General features: G+C 48.9%; 1 protein-coding gene across 1 annotated transcript; it reads left to right on the forward strand.

The window, feature by feature from the left end:
• Window positions 1-2,709: 2,709 nt before the first annotated feature.
• Window positions 2,710-5,093, forward strand: LOC121879477 (paternally-expressed gene 3 protein-like; the record flags this gene model as incomplete). Its single annotated transcript, XM_042386123.1, has 3 exons — window positions 2,710-3,764; window positions 4,232-4,510; window positions 4,609-5,093. Coding segments are annotated over 3 exons (1,819 nt in total), but the record flags the coding sequence as incomplete, so codon positions are not given.
• Between the last annotated feature and the right edge of the window lie 12,676 nt (window positions 5,094-17,769).

Here is a 17,769-nt window from a genome sequence, read left to right on the forward strand (position 1 = left end):
GCACTCATACAGCTTCCTGTCATCTGAAAACAAACGTGATAGGCTGACCTGATGGGGTGGGGAGGTGGTGTGTGACCTGGGGAGGACCTGGTGGGTGGGGGTGACCTGATGGGTGGAGGTGACCTGGGGAGGGACCTGGTGGGTGGGGTGACCTGATGGGTGGAGGTGACCTGATGGGTGTGGGGTGACCTGGTGGGTGGGGTGACCTGATGGGTGGAGGGTGACCTGATGGGAGTGGGGGTGACATGGTAGGTGTGGGAGGACCTGATGGGTGGAGGGGTGACCTGATGGGTGTGGGGTGACCTGGTGGGTGGGGGTGACCTGATGGGCGGGGTGACCTGGTGGGTGTGGGGTGACCTGGTGGGTAGGGAGTGACCTGGTAGGTGTGGGGTGACCTGGTGGGTAGGAGTGACCTGGTGGGTGTGGGGTGACCTGGAGGGTGGAGTGATCTGATGGGTGTGGGGTGACCTGATGGGTGTGGGGTGACCTGGTGGGTGTGGGGTGACCTGGTGGAAGTGGCGTGACCTGATGGGTGTGGGGTGACCTGGTGGGTAGGAGTGACCTGATGGGTGAGAGGTGACCTGATGGGTGTGGGGGACCTGGTGGGTGAGGTGACCTGGTGGGTGGGGTGATCTGATGGGTGTGGGTGACCTGGTGGGTAGGAGTTCTGATGGGTGGGGGTGACCTGGTGGGTGGGGGTGACCTGATGGGTGGGGTGACCTGGTGGGTAGGGGTGACCTGATGGGTGAGAGGTGACCTGATAGGTGAGGGTGAACTGGTGGGTAGGGGTGACCCTGATGGACGGGGTGACCTGGTGGGTAGGGGTGACCTGAGGGTGAGGTGACCTGGTGGTAGGGAGTGACCTGATGGGTGAGGGTGACCTGGTGAGTAGGGGTGACCTGAGGTGAGGGGGAACTGGTGGGTAGGGGTGACCTGATGGGTGTGGGGTGACCTGGTGGGTGTGGCGTGACCTGATGGGTGTGGGGTAACCTGGTGGGTAGGGTGACCTGATGGGTGAGGGTGACCTGATGGGTGTGGGGTGACCTGGTGGGTGAGGTGACCTGGGTGTGGGATGACCTGATGGGTGAGGTGACCTGGTGGGTAGGGGTGACCTGGTGGGTAGGGGTGACCTGATGGGTGTTGGGTGACCTGGTGGGTAGGGGTGACCTGATGGGTGTGGGGTGACCTGGTGGGTGTGGGATGACCTGATGGGTGGAAGGTGACCTGATGGGTGTGGGGTGACCTGATGGGTAGGAGGACCTGGTGGGTGAGGGTGACCTGGTGGGTGAGGGTGACCTGGTGGGTGTGGGATGACCTGATGGGTGGAGGGTGACCTGATGGGTGGGAGATGATCTGATAGGTGGGGTGGCCTGGTGAGTGATAGGGTGACCTGGAGTGTGTATGAATGACCTGAAATGAATAAATGACCTATAAATGACCTGTAAATAGCATGAACCTAATCAACTACGTTTCAAATTCCAAAAAATAATCGACAACACTTCTACATAAGTTCTACAATATTACATACATACATACATACATACATACATACATACATACATACATAACATACATACATACCACAACACCCAATCACAACCAGTTACGATCAATCACACACACACAGGTAAGCACAGGTAATCACATCTCAACGCAGTAACGACAATGTGATTGATGATAGCAACTACTTAGCACAACCCTTTCATTGATACCTGAGGCAATCACCTTTCATCCCACCTATAACATAACACCGACGTAATTATCACCTGTAATGCTTTAAATTATATAAGAGTGGTTATATAAACCAGTTCATATCTCGTACTAAAATAACATAGAGTTTTGTTAAAGATGGTGGTGTTTTTTTTTTTTGGGGATTAATACGTAATGTAATTCTCACCTGTAATTAGCATACAATACACCTGCAGTTTTGTTGTAAATGACTTTGTTCTTTATTCAGTATCTTTGTGCATGTCTGGGATGGAGTTATTGTTATTGTGATGAAGTTAGTGCTGTTGTTATTATTGTTATTATTGTGATGGAGTTAATGTTGTTATTATTGTTATTGTGATGAAGTTAAAGTTATTGTTATTATTGTTATTATTATTATTATTAGATCATTTATATGTATATATCTCTCTCTCTCTCTCTCTCTCACAAAAATAACCCACAAAATCCAATTTCCTTTTAAAATAGGAAGCGACCTATTAGCTAATCACCTCAATAGAAGGACCTTACCGCCCTATTACGACCCATTAGCCTTAAATAGGAAGGTGTAATGGGGCCGAAACACTTTGTTCCCGTATTATACCTATTTAAAATCCCTAGACCCTATTACGTCATAGATCATAGGCTTACGACACGGGTAAATAAGGTCGTTTTACCGTGATCCCGAGTTTTGATTGAGAGTTAGAAGGTAATATGTCCACAGGGAAGATAAATTAGACTATAGCTCTTATGATTGGTATATATAAGGACGTCATTCCTTTAATTAAATGTTATTGTAGTATATTAGTGAATATATACCTTATGTTGCGTGTATATTAGATTGAATCAGGATATAAATATTATACATACGCGCGTTTTATACTGTAACTTAAGAACCTAACCTAACCTAACCAAATTTACGATTATTTAAGAACAGGGGTAGGGATCCTACACCAAGGGAAGTATCCTACACCAAGGTATCCTCAAAAAGTATCCTACACCAAGGGAAGTATCCTACACCAAAGTATCCTACACCAAGGGAAGTATCCTACACCAAGGGAAGTATCCTACACCAAAGTATCCTACACCAGAAAGTATCCTACACCAAGGGAAGTATCCTACACCAAGGGAAGTATCCTACACCAAGGGAAGTATCCTACACCAGGGAAAGTATCCTACACCAAGGGAAGTATCCTACACCAAGGGAAGCATCCTACACCAAGGGAAGTATCCTACACCAAGGGAAGTATCCTACACCAAGGGAAGTATCCTACACCAAGGAAGTATCCTACACCAGAAGTATCCTACACCAGGAAATGTCCCTACACCAGAAGTATCCTACACCAGGAAAGTATCCTACACAAGGGAAGTATCCTACACCAGGAAAGTATCCTACACCAGGAAGTATCCACCAAGGGAAGTATCCTACACCAGGAAAGTATCCCACAAGGGAAGTATCCTACACCAAGAGTATCCTACACCAAGGGAAGTATCCTACCACAGGGGAAGTATCCTACACCAAGGGAAAGTATCCTACACCAAGGAAGTATCCTACACCAAAGGGAAGTATCCTACACCAGGAAGTATCTACACCAAGGAAGTATCCTCACACCAAGGGAAGTATCCTACACCAAGGAAGTATCCTACACCAAGGAAGTATCCTACACCAGGAAGTATCCTACACCAAGTATCCCACACCAAGGGAAGTATCCTACACCAAAGGAAGTATCCTACACCAAGTATCCTACACCAAAGTATCCTACACCAAAGTATCCTACACCAAGGAAGTATCCTACACCAAAGTATCCTACACCAAAGTATATCCTACACCAGAAGTATCCTACACCAGGAAGTATCCTACACCAAAGGAAGTATCTACACCAGGAAAGTATCCTACCAAGGAAGTATCCTACACCAGGGAAGTATCCAACAAAGGAAGTATCTACACCAAGGAAGCATCCTACACCAAGGAAGTATCCTACACCAAGGAAGTATCCTACACCAGGAAGTATCCTACACCAAGGAAGTATCCTACACCAAAGGAAGTATCTTACACTAAGGTAAGTATCCTACACCAAAGTATCCTACACCAAAGTATCCCACCAGAAGTATCCTACACCAAAGTATCCTACACTAAAAGTATCCTACTAAGAAGTATCACCACAGTATCCTACACCAAGGGAAGCATCCTACACCAAAGTATCCTACACCAGAAGTATCCCCAAAGCATCCTACACCAAGAGTATCCTACACTAAGGGAAGTATCCTACACTAGAAGTATCCTACACCAAAGGTATCCTACACCAAGGAAGTATCTACACCAAGGGAAGTATCCTACACCAGGAAGTATCCTACACAGAGTATCCTACACCAAGGAAGTATCCTACACCAGAAGTATCTTACACTAAGTAAGTATCCTACACAAGGGAAGTATCTACACCAAGGAAGTATCACACCAGGGAAGTATCCTACACCAAGGAAGTATCCTACACTAAGTATCCTACACTAAGGAAGTATCCTACACCAGGAAGTATCCTACACCAAGGAAGCATCCTACACCAAGGGAAGTATCCTACACCAGAAGTATCCTACACCCAAGGGAAGCATCCTACCAAGGAAGTATCCTACACTAAGGAAGTATCCTACACTAAAGTATCCTACACCAAGGAAGTATCCTACACCAAAGATATCCTACACTAAGGGAAGTATCCTACACCAAAGGAAGCATCCTACACAAGGAAGTATCCTACACCGAAGTATCTACACTAAGGAAGCATCCTCACACCAAGGAAGTATCCTACACAAAGTATCCTACACCAAAGGGAAGTATCCTACACCAAGGGAAGTATCCTACCAAGGGAAGCATCCTACACCAGAAGTATCCTGCAAAGTATCCTACACCAGGGAAGTATCCTACACCAAGGGAAGCATCCTACACCAGGGAAGCATCCTACACCCAGGAAGTATCCTACACCAAGGGAAGTATCCTACACCAAGGAAGTATCTACACTAAGGAAGTATCCCACACCAAGGGAAGCATCCTACACCAAGGAAGTATCCTACACCAGAAGTATCACCACCAAGGAAGCATCCTACACCAAGGAAGTATCCTACACCAAGGGAAGTATCCTACACCAAGAAGTATCTACACCAAGAAGTATCTACACTAAGGAAGTATCCTACACTAAGGGAAGTATCCTACACCAAGGGAAGTATCCTACACCAGAGTATCCTACACCAAGGGAAGCATCTACACCAGGAAGTATCCTACACCAAGGGGTATCACACCAGAAGTATCCTACACCAAGGGAAGTATCCTACACTAAGGGAAGTATCCCAGAGAAGTATCCTACACACCAAAGTATCCCACAAAATATCCTTCACGTCAGGTAATGTTCCCAGGCAGATCCTACGTGAGACTCTCCCAACTTAGGATTAGGAAGGCTGGAATGTGTCCCAAGGAGCGTGGGCCTGGGATTATGGGGGGGAGGAGGGGGGTGGTTGGGGAGGGTGAGGTGGATGAGGAGGAGGAGGTTGGAGGGGTTGGGGTGATAGGCGTGAGGTGGGTTAGGAGTTGAAGTAGGGTGGGGTGAGAGGTTAAGGTAAGGTGAGGTAAGGGGTGAGGTAAGGGGTGGGGGTGAGGGGGAGGTGAAGTGGGTGAGGGATGAGGAGGGTGAGAGTTGAGGTGTTGGGTTGAGGGATAAGGTAGAATATGGGGTGTTAGGTATGAGGTTGGTAGACACACAGACACACAGACGGACACACAGTATATATATCCCCAGGTAATCGTTAATTAATGGAGACACATTACCTGGTGGCTGTTACCTGTGTGTGCCAGACTTACCTGTGGGGGAGAGAGGAGGAGTTAACACGTAATATTAACATGTGTTCAATAATTAACATGTGTTCAATTATTAACAGGTGGTCAATAATTAACAGGTGTTCAATAATTAATAGGTTTAATAATTAACAGGTGTTTAATAATTAATAGGTGATAAGTAATTAACAGGTGTTCAATAATTAATATGTGTTTAATAATTAATAGGTGATCAATAATTAACAGGTGTTCAATAATCAACAGGTGTTCAATAATTAACAGGTGTTCAATAATTAACAGGTGTTCAATAATTAAAAGGGGTCCAATAATTACCAGATGTTCTCCAATCGTCTTACTAACAAAAATATGTTCTGGTTATATTCAACACTGCGAGAACCTAATAACGCACATGTTATTAAATGCGTAAAGTTGCGTTATTGAAGCTGTATTGTGTTATCAATGCGTATGAGAGGAGTTATTAGTTCGTATTACATGCGTTATATACTGTACAGTACATACACACAACATGCTCGCCTCACAAGCGAGCGGACCCGGGTTCGATCCCCGGCCAGGGTGAAACTAGGGGCAAATTTCGTTACGCCATTTGCCTCTGTCTACCCAGCAGTAATTGGGGACCTGGATGTTAATCGATTTGTGGATCGTGTTCCAGGGTAATGGTCAGCCAGTGCAGTTGGCGAGTTGTCCGGTGTTCTGATTCCTTAACACTGGGTCATGCAGCTCGTTATCTTAGGCCGAGGTGTGGTTGTTGTGTTGGCGACAGCTTCTACACCTTAAACAAGGGGAGGAGAATGGCACGCTAGGATTGGCTGCGGTGTTTTACTTATTAGCCAATCGGGGAGCGTTATCTGATTAGCGAATCGGAGAGATGGAATGATTAGATGACTTGGGTTTAATTAATGCCTCTGATTACATACATACATACATACATACATACTGTACAATACATACATACATACATACATACTGTACATACATACATACATACATACATACTGTACATACATACATAGATACATACATACATACGGACAAGACAGACAGACACAGACAGACAGACACAGACAGACAGACAGACAGACAGACAGACAGGCGCCAACGAAGAGATAAAAGAGCTACGTTGACAGCAAGTAACCCTCAACAGCTTAGAGGTGCCGCCAATAAGGTAATTAATGGCGCCACCAGTTACAGGGTAAAGAAAACGGGGTATGAGGCCGGACGGAAGTAGGGGGTGCCATCTAGTGCCACCTCCCAGTGCCAACTAGTAGTGCCATCTGCCGTTGATGTTGTTGTTGTTGTTGTTGTTGTTGTTGTTGTTGTTGTTGAGGTGTTGTTGTTGTTGTTGGTGTTGTTGTTGTTGTTGTTGTTGTTGTTGTTGTTGTTGTTGTATTATCTATTTTCTATTATTTTTTCCAGGATAATAACACTTCGACCTAATTTCCATCTATTTAAGTAATTTCTAAGTCTATATGGATGCTGGGCTAGTGTTTTGAAGGCTGGATTGTCGACTTTATATTCCCTCTAACACCCCGTGTGGGTTTATTGCCTTCTTGCCCCGAGATTTAGACGCGAATGAATGAATGAAGGTTAAATTTAACTCTATGGAGGTGTTGAGGGCTAGAGGGATCTATGTGGAGTGTCTCTGGGTGTATGGGAATTTAGTTCTTCAGGTATGGTAGTGGTAAGGGTGATTTTTGTAAAAGGGGTGTTTGTGTTAAGGGTGGAGGATAGGGTGTGTGTGTGTGTGTGTGTGTGTGTGTGTGTGTGTGTGTGTCCCCTTTCCTCCTCCCCAACATCAAAGGGTTGAAAATTACTCTTCCTCTCCCCCCTACTCCCACTCTTCTCTCCCCACCCTCTTCCCTCTTCGTTCCTTCTTCACCTACTCATCTTCCTCCACCCTCCTCTCCTCCCTTACTCCTCCCAACTCCCTCTCACCTTTCCTCCCTCCCCTATACCTCTTCTTTTCTCCTTCCTCCTCAAATTCCAATTCCCTACCCCTTTCTGTGCTCCTCCTTTCTTCTTTCTCCCCCTCTATCTCCTCCCTCCCACTCTACTCCACCCCCCCAACATGCGACAAAACAGCGTTATGTTTGCGGAAGACTATTAATATTTACCTTGGCCTTCCTCTGACCCGCCAGGCCAGACAAACACACACACACTGACTACCATACACACACACACACACACACACACACACATACACACCTACACACACTGACTAATATACACACACACACCTACACACACTGACTAATATACACACAGACATACTGTACACACCTACACACGAGGGTGGCCGGCCCTAGGGCCATCTAGGCGTGAATTTGTTTAAGGTGTAGAAGCAGTCACCAACACAACAACCACACCCTAAGTTAACGAGCTGCATGACCCAGTGTTAAGGAATCAGAAGACCGGACAACTCGCCAACTGCACTGGCTGACCATTACCCCGGAACACGATCCGCAAATCGATTAACATCCAGGTCCCCAATTACTGCTGGGTAGACAGAGGCAAATGGCGTAACGAAATTTGTCCATAGTTTCACCGGGTCCGCTCGCTTGCGAGGCGAGAATGCTGACCATTACACCACAGGTCGCCATGGTGACTGGATAATACACACACACACACACACACACACACACTGACTAACATACACATAGACACGCACACATACTGACTAATATAATCGTACACAGAAAGACAGACAGGCTAGACTGACTAATATACAGACAGACAGACAGACAGACATTTAAGGATTAAACACTTGAATATTAGTGAAAAATTAATACATTGGTAATAATATGAACTAAAAAAGACCAAATCAAACTGTATTGTTGTTATTATTACTATTATTATTATTATTATTGTTATTATTATTAATTAATCTGAGACTCTTATCTTTGTGTCGTAACTTAAGTTAATCAGTTAAGTGCCTCTCATTACCTCCAGTTAAGAGAAAATATTAACTTACCAACATATAAAAATCAAGTCAAAACATCACTTTAAAGGAAACCTAACCTAACCAATCTTTGAAAATCTTGGTTATTATCGTATCTTGAATCACCTAGTTAAGTGCGTCATTAGATCAGCAGTTAAGACGAAATATAATCTTACGAGCGTCTCAGAATCCATGTCCAAGGGCCTCAAAGGGTGTGACCGCCGTGTTAACCTGATCCTGTAAACTAACCCTTATCGTCGCCATCTTGAAAGGTTCTGAGCTTTTAGACTTTGTAGGGGGAGAGGGAGGGAGGGAGGGGAAGGGGAGGGGAAGGGGAGGAGGATTTATGATGCTGCTGAGGGTGGTCTAAATGTAGGGGAGGAGAGGAAGGGGAGGGAGAGGAGGGGAAGAAGGAGAGGAGGGGGAAGAAGGAGAGGAGGAGGAGGGAGAGGAGGGAAGCAGAGGAGGTGGGACCTTTCACGATCGTGTTAGGGGAGGTTCCAAAGGGAGGGAGTTAGAAGGAAGGGGGAGAGTACATGGGGAGAGGGAGGGCTAGGAAGGAGAGAAAGGGTTATGGAGGGAGACAGTATGGTTAGGAAGAAGGAAGGAAGGAAGGTTAAGGAAGGAAGGAAGGAAGGAAGGAAGGAAGGGAAGGAAGGAAGGAAGGTTAAAAGGCAAAAGTTTAAAAAGGAACCAAGAAATAAAAACTAAAAAATCTTTTAAATTAAAATTAAAATTTTAAAAAAATGAAAATTAATGCTTAAATGAAATGAATAAAATTTAAAAAGGGTAAGTTTAAATGAAAATGCAAAATGAAAGTTTGGTAATTAAAATGTCGAAAAATATGTTTAAATGAAATGAATGAAATGAAAGACAAAAATGTTAAAATGAACCAAGTCGTTTAAAGAAGGAATGAAGGAAAATTTTAAAATGAAATGAACCAAGGCTAAAAAATGAATAAATGAACCAAGACGAATTGCTTAAAAGCAAGTGAAGGAACCAATGATGTTTAAAGGAAAAGGAAACGAAGGTTAAAAAGGAAGAGTAAGCAATTTGTTGAAAGGAATGAAATAAGGATGGTTAAAGGAAAGGAAGGAGGTTGTGCAAAGGAAGGAAGGAAGAAGAAGGAAGGAAGGAAGCGAAGGAAGGAAGGAAGGAAGGAATAAATGAAGGAAGGAAGGAAGGAAGGAAGGATGAAGAAGGAAGGAAGAAGGAATGAAGGTTAAAGGAAGAAAGGAAGGAAGGAAGCGAAGATGGTTAAAGGAAGGAAGGTTAAAGAAAGGAAGGAAGGAACGAAGGTTGAAGGAAGAAGGAAGGAAGGAAGGTTAAATAAAGGAAGGAAGGAAGGAAGGAAAATGGTTAAAGGAAGGAAGGTTAAAGAAAGGGAAGGAAGGAACAAAGGTTAAAGGAAGGAAGGAAGGAAGGTTAAAGGAAGGAAGGAAGGAAGGAAGGAAGAAGGAAGGGAAGGAACGAAGTTAAAGGAAGGAAAGAAGGTTAAATGAAGGAAAGAAGGAAGATGGTTAAAGGAAGGGAAGGAAGGATGGAAAGGAAGGAAAGGAAGGAAGCCAAAGGTAGGGAAGGAAGGAAGGAAAGGAAGGATAAAAAGAAGGCGTCAGTTTAAAGGAATGAAAACAAGCGTCAAATGGTGAAGGAATGTCAAAATAGGAATGAAAAGGAAAGAAATGACGGTTGAAAAGTTTACAACAAAACAGCGAATGAATGAACCAGAATGTCAAAAAGCAAGGAAGGAATGAAAGCAAATGAATGATCGTCAAAGAAAACGAACCAATGTCAAAAGAATGGAATGAAATGAAAAAGGTTAAAAACAAATGAATGAACAAACAACGAACAAGCAGTCGAAGAACAGGGAATGAACAAAGGAAATGAGTCGAATGAATGCAAAGTAAGTTTAAAGTAATGAGTAATGAATGTCAAATGAACGGAACGAATGAGTGAGGATTGTAACAAGCAAAAATAGCGAAAAGAAGAATGAATGTAAAAAGAGGAAAAGAATGAAGTAAGTCAAAAGGTAATGCTGCAATCAAAAGAAATGAAAAAAGGAATGAAAAGGAAGAAATGAAGGTCGATTGTTAAAACATGAAATGAAATATGAATTAATGAAATGAAAATTAGCCTCAGTTAAGGTAGAATCTCGGGAGAGTTCCTGGGCCATTTTGACGGGAATTAAGAAAAGTGGTACAGTCTTGATTCAGTAAGGACGCCATATTGGATTTTTGGCTGGCATCTTTCTGAGAGTCGTAGCTTGGTCAATCTCCACATAACTCGTGAATAAATTCATCATATTCACTTGTTCTTCCTCTCCCCCGTCTTTTCTCTCCCCCCTGTCTCTTTCCTCTCTCCTTCCCTTGCCTCCTTTACACCCTCTCCCAACCACTCTCTCCCCACCCCCACCCCCACCCCCACTCTCTACCCCACCACCACAACCACTCTCTCCTCACTCACCACAACCACTCTCACCCCACCTCACCACAACCACTCTCTCCCCCACCACCACAACCACCCTCCCCACCCCCACAACCACCTTTCTCCCCACCCCACAACCACTCCTCCCCCCACTCCCCACAACCACTCTCTCCCCCACCCCCACAAACCACTCTCCCCCACTCCCCCCACAACCACTCTCTCCCCCACTCCCCACAACCACTCTCTCCCCCCACCCCCACAACCACTCTCTCCCCCAGACCCCACAACCACCTCCCCCACTTCCCACAACCACTCTTCCCCAGCCCCACCTCACCACAACCATTTCTCTCCCACTCCCCACAGCCACTCTCTCCCCACTCCCCACAACCACTCTCCCCCACCCCCCCACAACCACTCTTCTCCCCAATCACCAAAACCACTTTCTCCCCACTCCCCCACTCACCACAACCACTCTCTCCGCCACCCCCACTCACCACAACCACTTTCCACCCCACCACACAAAGCTCTCCCTCCACTCCCCACAACCACTCTCTACCCACCCAATCGCAACTCTCTCCCCACTCACCACAACCACCACTAACCCCACCCACCACAACCACCTTCCCACCCCCACAACCACCTTCTCTCCCCCACCCCACAACCACTTTCACCCCACTCACCACAACCAATCTCTCCTCCACCCCCACAACCACCTCTACCCCACCCACCACAATCACTCTCCCCCCACTCACCACACAACCACCACTACCCCACTCACCACAACCACCTTCTCCCCCACCCCCACAACCACCTTCTCCCCACCCCCACAACCACTCTCCCCTGCCCCCACAACCACTCTCTCCCCACTCCCCACAACCACTCTCTACCCCACCCACCACAATCACTCTCTCCCCCACTCACCACAACCACTCTCTACCCCACTCACCACAACCACTATCTTTCCCACTCACACAACCAGTCTCTCTCTCAATTCCCCACTAACCACTCCCCACTCTCTCCCGGGGCGACCTTTCCATGACCTAACTAACACAGTCTCTGATGAAAAGGAAAACGGTACAGGCAGATGAAAGAGAAAGTGGGAAGTGGGTAGCCAACTCACCGCAAACTCAACCACGATAATGAGTAGTGGAGGTCGACGTACTGATGCTTCCTGTGGGAGAGGGAGGGAGAGAAGAAGAGGGGAGAGGGAGGAAGGGGAGAAGATGAGAGAAGGATGGATATGTGATGAGAGAGAAGGATAGGTTGAGAAAGCAAACAATCGAGAGATAGAGAAGAGGGAGAGAGGATGAAAGAAAGCAAGCAAAGAAAGACAAATAGAACGAGAGAGAGAGAGAGAGAGAGAGAGAGAGAGAGAGAGAGAGAGAGAGAGATAACAGCAGCACCAGTAGCCAAGAATATCAAACACAAAACAAACGCCGGTGCTGACGAAAGGCGAGCGAAGGTACGTTTGTCTGGCTATGTGAGGCTCATAAAACCACCGAACAATATTTAAGAAGACGAGAGGAACGCCTGGCGAAGCGCAATTCTACAGTGGCGTTATAGTTACGGCAGGGGAGGCGAACAGCTGGGAGACGTGGTGGCCATATTGGATTTTAATTAATACTTATACCTGCATAACACCTGACGGACGTTTGTTTACGTCTGTCTGTCTGTCTCTCTCTCTCGTCTAGATTTGTCTGTCTGTCTTTCACTTCATACCCACCTAACCTCTCCATCCTTACCACCTAACCTCTCCATCCTACCTCACCCAACCCTCCATCCTACCACCCAACCTCCATCCTACCTCACCAACCTCTCCATCCTTACCACAACCTAACCTCCATCCTTACCACCTAACTTATCCATCCCACCTCACCTAACCCTCCCGTCCCAACCTCACCTAACCCTCCATCCTTACCACCTAACTCATCCATCCTACCCCACCCAACCCCTCCATCCCACCTCACCCAACCTCCATCCCTACCACCCAACCCTCCATCCTACCACCCAACTCTATCCATCCCACCCCACCCAACCTCCATCCCAATCTCACCCAACCCCTCCATCCCTACCACCCAACCTCCATCCCTACCACCCAACCTATCCATCCCACCCACCCAACCCTCTCCATCCCTACCACCCAACCCTCCATCCCTACCACCCAACCCATCCATCCCACCTCACCCAACCCTCCATCCCACCCCACCTAACCTCCATCCCACCACCCAACTTATCCATCCCACCACCCAACCTCCATCCTTACCACCTAACCCTCCATCCCTACCACCCAACCATCCATCCCACCCACCCAAACTCCCCGTCCCACCTCACCTAACCTCCATCCCACCTCACCCAACCTCTCCATCCTACCCTCACCCAACCCTCCATCCCACCCTCACCCAACCTCCATCCTACCACCCAACCTCCATCCTACCACCCAACCTATCCATCCCACCCCACCCAACCTCCATCCTACCACCCAACCTCCTCTCCATCCTACCACCCAACTCATCCATCCCACCTCACCCAACCTCCCCCGTCCCACCTCACCTAACCCTCCATCCCACACCCAACTCATCCATCCTACCTCACCTAACCCTCCATCCAACCTCACCTAACCCTCCATCCTACCACCCAACCTCCATCCCTACTCACCCAACCTATCCATCCCACCCCCACCCAACCCTCCATCCTTACCACCCTAACCCTCCATCCCACCACCCAACCCATCTATCCCACCCCACCCAACCCCTCCATCCCACCCACCAAACCTCCATCCTTACCACCCAACTCATCCATCCCACCTCCCACCCAACCCTCCATCCTACCACCTAACCCTCCATCCCTACCACCCAACCTATCCATCCCACCTCACCCAACCTCCCCATCCCACCCACCCAACCTCCATCCTACCCTCACCCAACCTCTCCATCCCACCCCACCTAACCCTCCATCCTACCACCCAACCCTCCATCCCTACCACCCAACCCTCCATCCTTACCACCTAACCCTCCATCCCACCCTCACCCAACCCTCCATCCTACCACCCAACCCTCCATCCTTACCACCCAACTATCCATCCCATCCCACCTAACCTCCCATCCCAACCACCCAACCTCTCCATCCCACCACCCAACTCATCCATCCCACCTCACCCAACCTCCATCCACCTCACCCAACCTCCATCCCACCACCCAACCTCCATCCCCAACCACCATCCATCCCACCTCACCCAACCTCCATCCCACCACCTAACCTCTCCATCCTTACCACCCAACCTCCATCCTACCACCTAACTACATCCATCCCACCCCACCCAACCCTCCATCCCACCCCACCCAACCCTCCATCCCACCACCTAACCATCCATCCCACCACCCACCCCTCCATCCCACCCACCCAACCCTCCATCCCTACTCACCAACCCCATCCATCCCACTCCCCACCCAACCTCTCCATCCTACCACACACCCAACCTCCATCCCACCACCCAACCTATCCATCCCACCTCACCTACCTCCTGTCCCACCCTCACCCAACCCTCCATCCCACCCTCACCCAACCTCCATCCCACCACCCAACCTCCATCCCACCTCACCCAACCTCTCCATCCCACCACCCAACCTCCATCCCTACCACCTAACTATCCATCCAACCTCACCCAACCTCCATCCTACCACCCAACCCTCCATCCCTACCACCTCCCCCATCCATCCCACCTCACCCAACCCTCCATCCCACCACCCAACCTCCATCCCACCAACCTAACCTATCCATCCCACCCCACCCAACCTCCCCGTCCCACCCTCACCCAACCTCTCCATCCCTACCACCCAACTCATCCATCCCACCACCCAACCTCCATCCTACCCTCACCCACCTCCATCCCTACCCACCTAACCCCTCCATCCCACCTCACCCAACCCTCTCCATCCCACCAATCTGAACTCCATCCCACCTCACCTAATCCATCCCACCCCACCCAACCTCCATCCTACCACCCACCTCCATCCTACCACCCAACATCCATCTCACCACCTCCCTGTCCCAACCTCACCCAACCCTCCATCCCACCACCCAACCATCCATCCCACCACCCAACCCTCCATCCCACCTCACCCAACCCTCCATCCCACCCCACCCAACCTCCATCCCACCACCCAACCTCCATCCCACCACCTAACTCATCCATCCCACCACCCAACCCTCCATCCCACCACCCAACCTCCATCCTACCACCCAACCTCCTCCATCCTACCACCCAACCCCATCCATCCCACCTCACCCAACCCCCCCGTCCCACCACCCAACCCTCCATCCCCACCACCCATCCTATCCATCCCACCACCAAACCTCCCATCCCACCTCACCCAACCTCTCCATCCTACCACCACCCAACCTCCATCCCCACCACCCATCCTATCCATCCCACCCCACCAAACCTCCATCCCACCACCCAACCTCCATCCCTACCACCCAACCTCCATCCCACCACCCAACCTTATCCATCCTACCCCACAACCTCCCTGTCCCACCCCCACCCAACCTCCATCCCACCCCACCCAACCCTCTCCATCCCACCTCACCCAACCTCCATCCCACCACCCAACCTCCATCCCACCCCCCACCCACCCCTCCATCCCACCTCACCCAACCCTCCATCCCACCACCCAACCCTCCATCCCACCTCCACCAATCCTCCATCCCACCTCACCCAACCCCTCCATCCCACCCCACCCAACCCCTCCATCCTCCCCCACCCAACCCCTCCATCCCACCTCACCCAACCCCTCCATCCCCACCCAACCCTCTCCATCCCACCCCACCCAACCTCCATCCCACCACCCAACCCTCCGTCCCACCACCTGGGTCCTTCCGTCCCACCCTCACCCAACCTCCATCCCACCACCCAACCTCCTCCATCCCACCTCACCCAACCTCCACCTCCCTCACCTAACCTCCATCCCACCTCACCTAACCTCTCCATCCCACCTCACCTAACCTCCATCCCACCACCCAACCCTCCGTCCCACCTCACCTAACCTCCATCCTCCTCACCCAACCTCCATCCCACCCCACCCAACCTCCATCACACCTCACCCATCCCTCCATCCTACCTCACCCAACCTCCATCCTTCACTTGTATTGGGTAAGTATTTTTGCTAATCCTGGATCAAGGGAGAGGGGTTAAGGGGAGGAACAGGGGAGGCAAAGGGGGTTAAGGGGGGAGGTAAGGCCAGGGGAGGTAAAGGGGTTAAGGAGAGGTCAGTAATCCCTTATAATAACTCAGTACAGGGCATAGGCAACACCCCCCCCTGCTCGGTCAGTTTGGGTTAGATTAGGAGAAAATCCTTCCCTTCCTGTGAGGAAGACTTTAAGCTGGAGTTATGTGAGGCTTTTAATAATAATAATAATACTAATAATAATAATAATAATAATAATAATAATAATAATAATAATAATAATAATAATAATAATACGAACAACAGCAACAACAACAATAAAAAATAATAATAATAATAGTCTTTGGGTTTCACTATTTATCTTTCTCATTTTATGGTTTTCTTAAATAATAGCAAGAGAGAGAGAGAGAGAGAGAGAGAGAGAGAGAGAGAGAGAGAGAGGCAGCTGTAGAGGCTGTCAAAAACAATGTAAAATCATTTCTCTCCCCATTCTCGTTCCCCCTCGTGTCGGTCACTTTCTCCTGCTTTATTTACTCTCTCCTCTCCAGTCAACAGTAAGTAGCAGTTCATGTCCGCCCTTCCTCCTTTTCCAATGTAATTCTCGACTCCCCTTACCCCCGTCCCCGCAGGAGGTGGTGGTGTAGGGTGGGGTCTGGCTGTCACAACATAAGAAGAGGGGCTAGGGGCCGGAGGAGGGCCGGAGGAGGGGCAGGGGAGGGGTCGGGAGGGAGGGGCCGAGGAGGGGCCGAGGGAGGGGTCGAAAGGAGGGTTCGTGAGGGAGGGGGTCGAGAGGCAGGGTCGAAAGGAGGGGTTCTGAGAGGCATGGGTCGTAAAAGGAGGGGCCGTAAAGGAGGGGAATCGTGAGGAGGGGTCGTTTGAGGGCGGGATCATGGGAGATGAGTCACTGAAGCTTCTGAATCCCCAAAGCTGGAGACCCCGAACCTCCTGGAACCCGAACCCGACCAACACCCAAACCACCAACCCACTGTGACTGTGAAGCTGAGTCAACAAGTGGCAAGTGTTATGGTAGGCGACAGAGAAACACTTAACCCACGTGTTTACTAAAGCCACTTAAGTATCCGTGTAGTAACCGGTACTTAAACACTTAGAAACACTTGTTGGATTATGGAGTGTTACTTATAGGAGGGTTGCTACTTGTGAGGGTCATTTAAGTGATGAGGGAATGGTTAGGTCCCAAACAGCCAGCCTGCAACAAACAAAGCAGGCCACGTCAAACAAGCAGAAACCAGCCAGGTCAAACAAACAAGTCCCAGGAGAACAAACGTGTCCAAACAAACCAAAAACCAACCAAACCAAAACAAACAAACAGCCTGCGCCCGTGACCAACAGCCTGCCAACAAATGCGCCTGGGCCAACCCAGTCCAAACAAAGCCAGTCCAAACCAGTCCAAACCACACCAGCCATGCTGTCAGTGCCAGGCCAACAGCCTGCGTCAAACCCAAGGCCCAAACAAACCCAACGTGCCATCCAAACCAAACAAAAGCCAAACAAGCCATGCACTGCGCCTGCATACCGCCTGCACATGTAGCAGGCCAACCCAAACCAAACCTGCACTGTGCCAACAAAAGGTACCAACTGTGCTGCCAAGGGTCAACAGGTGCCAAGACAGGTCATGTTGCAGGGCTGTGCTTGAGCAACACGCAACCGAGAACCGAACACAAATG

This window comes from Homarus americanus, unplaced genomic scaffold (assembly GCF_018991925.1).
Source record: "Homarus americanus isolate GMGI-L3 unplaced genomic scaffold, GMGI_Hamer_2.0 scaffold51795, whole genome shotgun sequence".
NCBI classification, from domain to species: Eukaryota; Metazoa; Arthropoda; class Malacostraca; order Decapoda; family Nephropidae; genus Homarus; species Homarus americanus.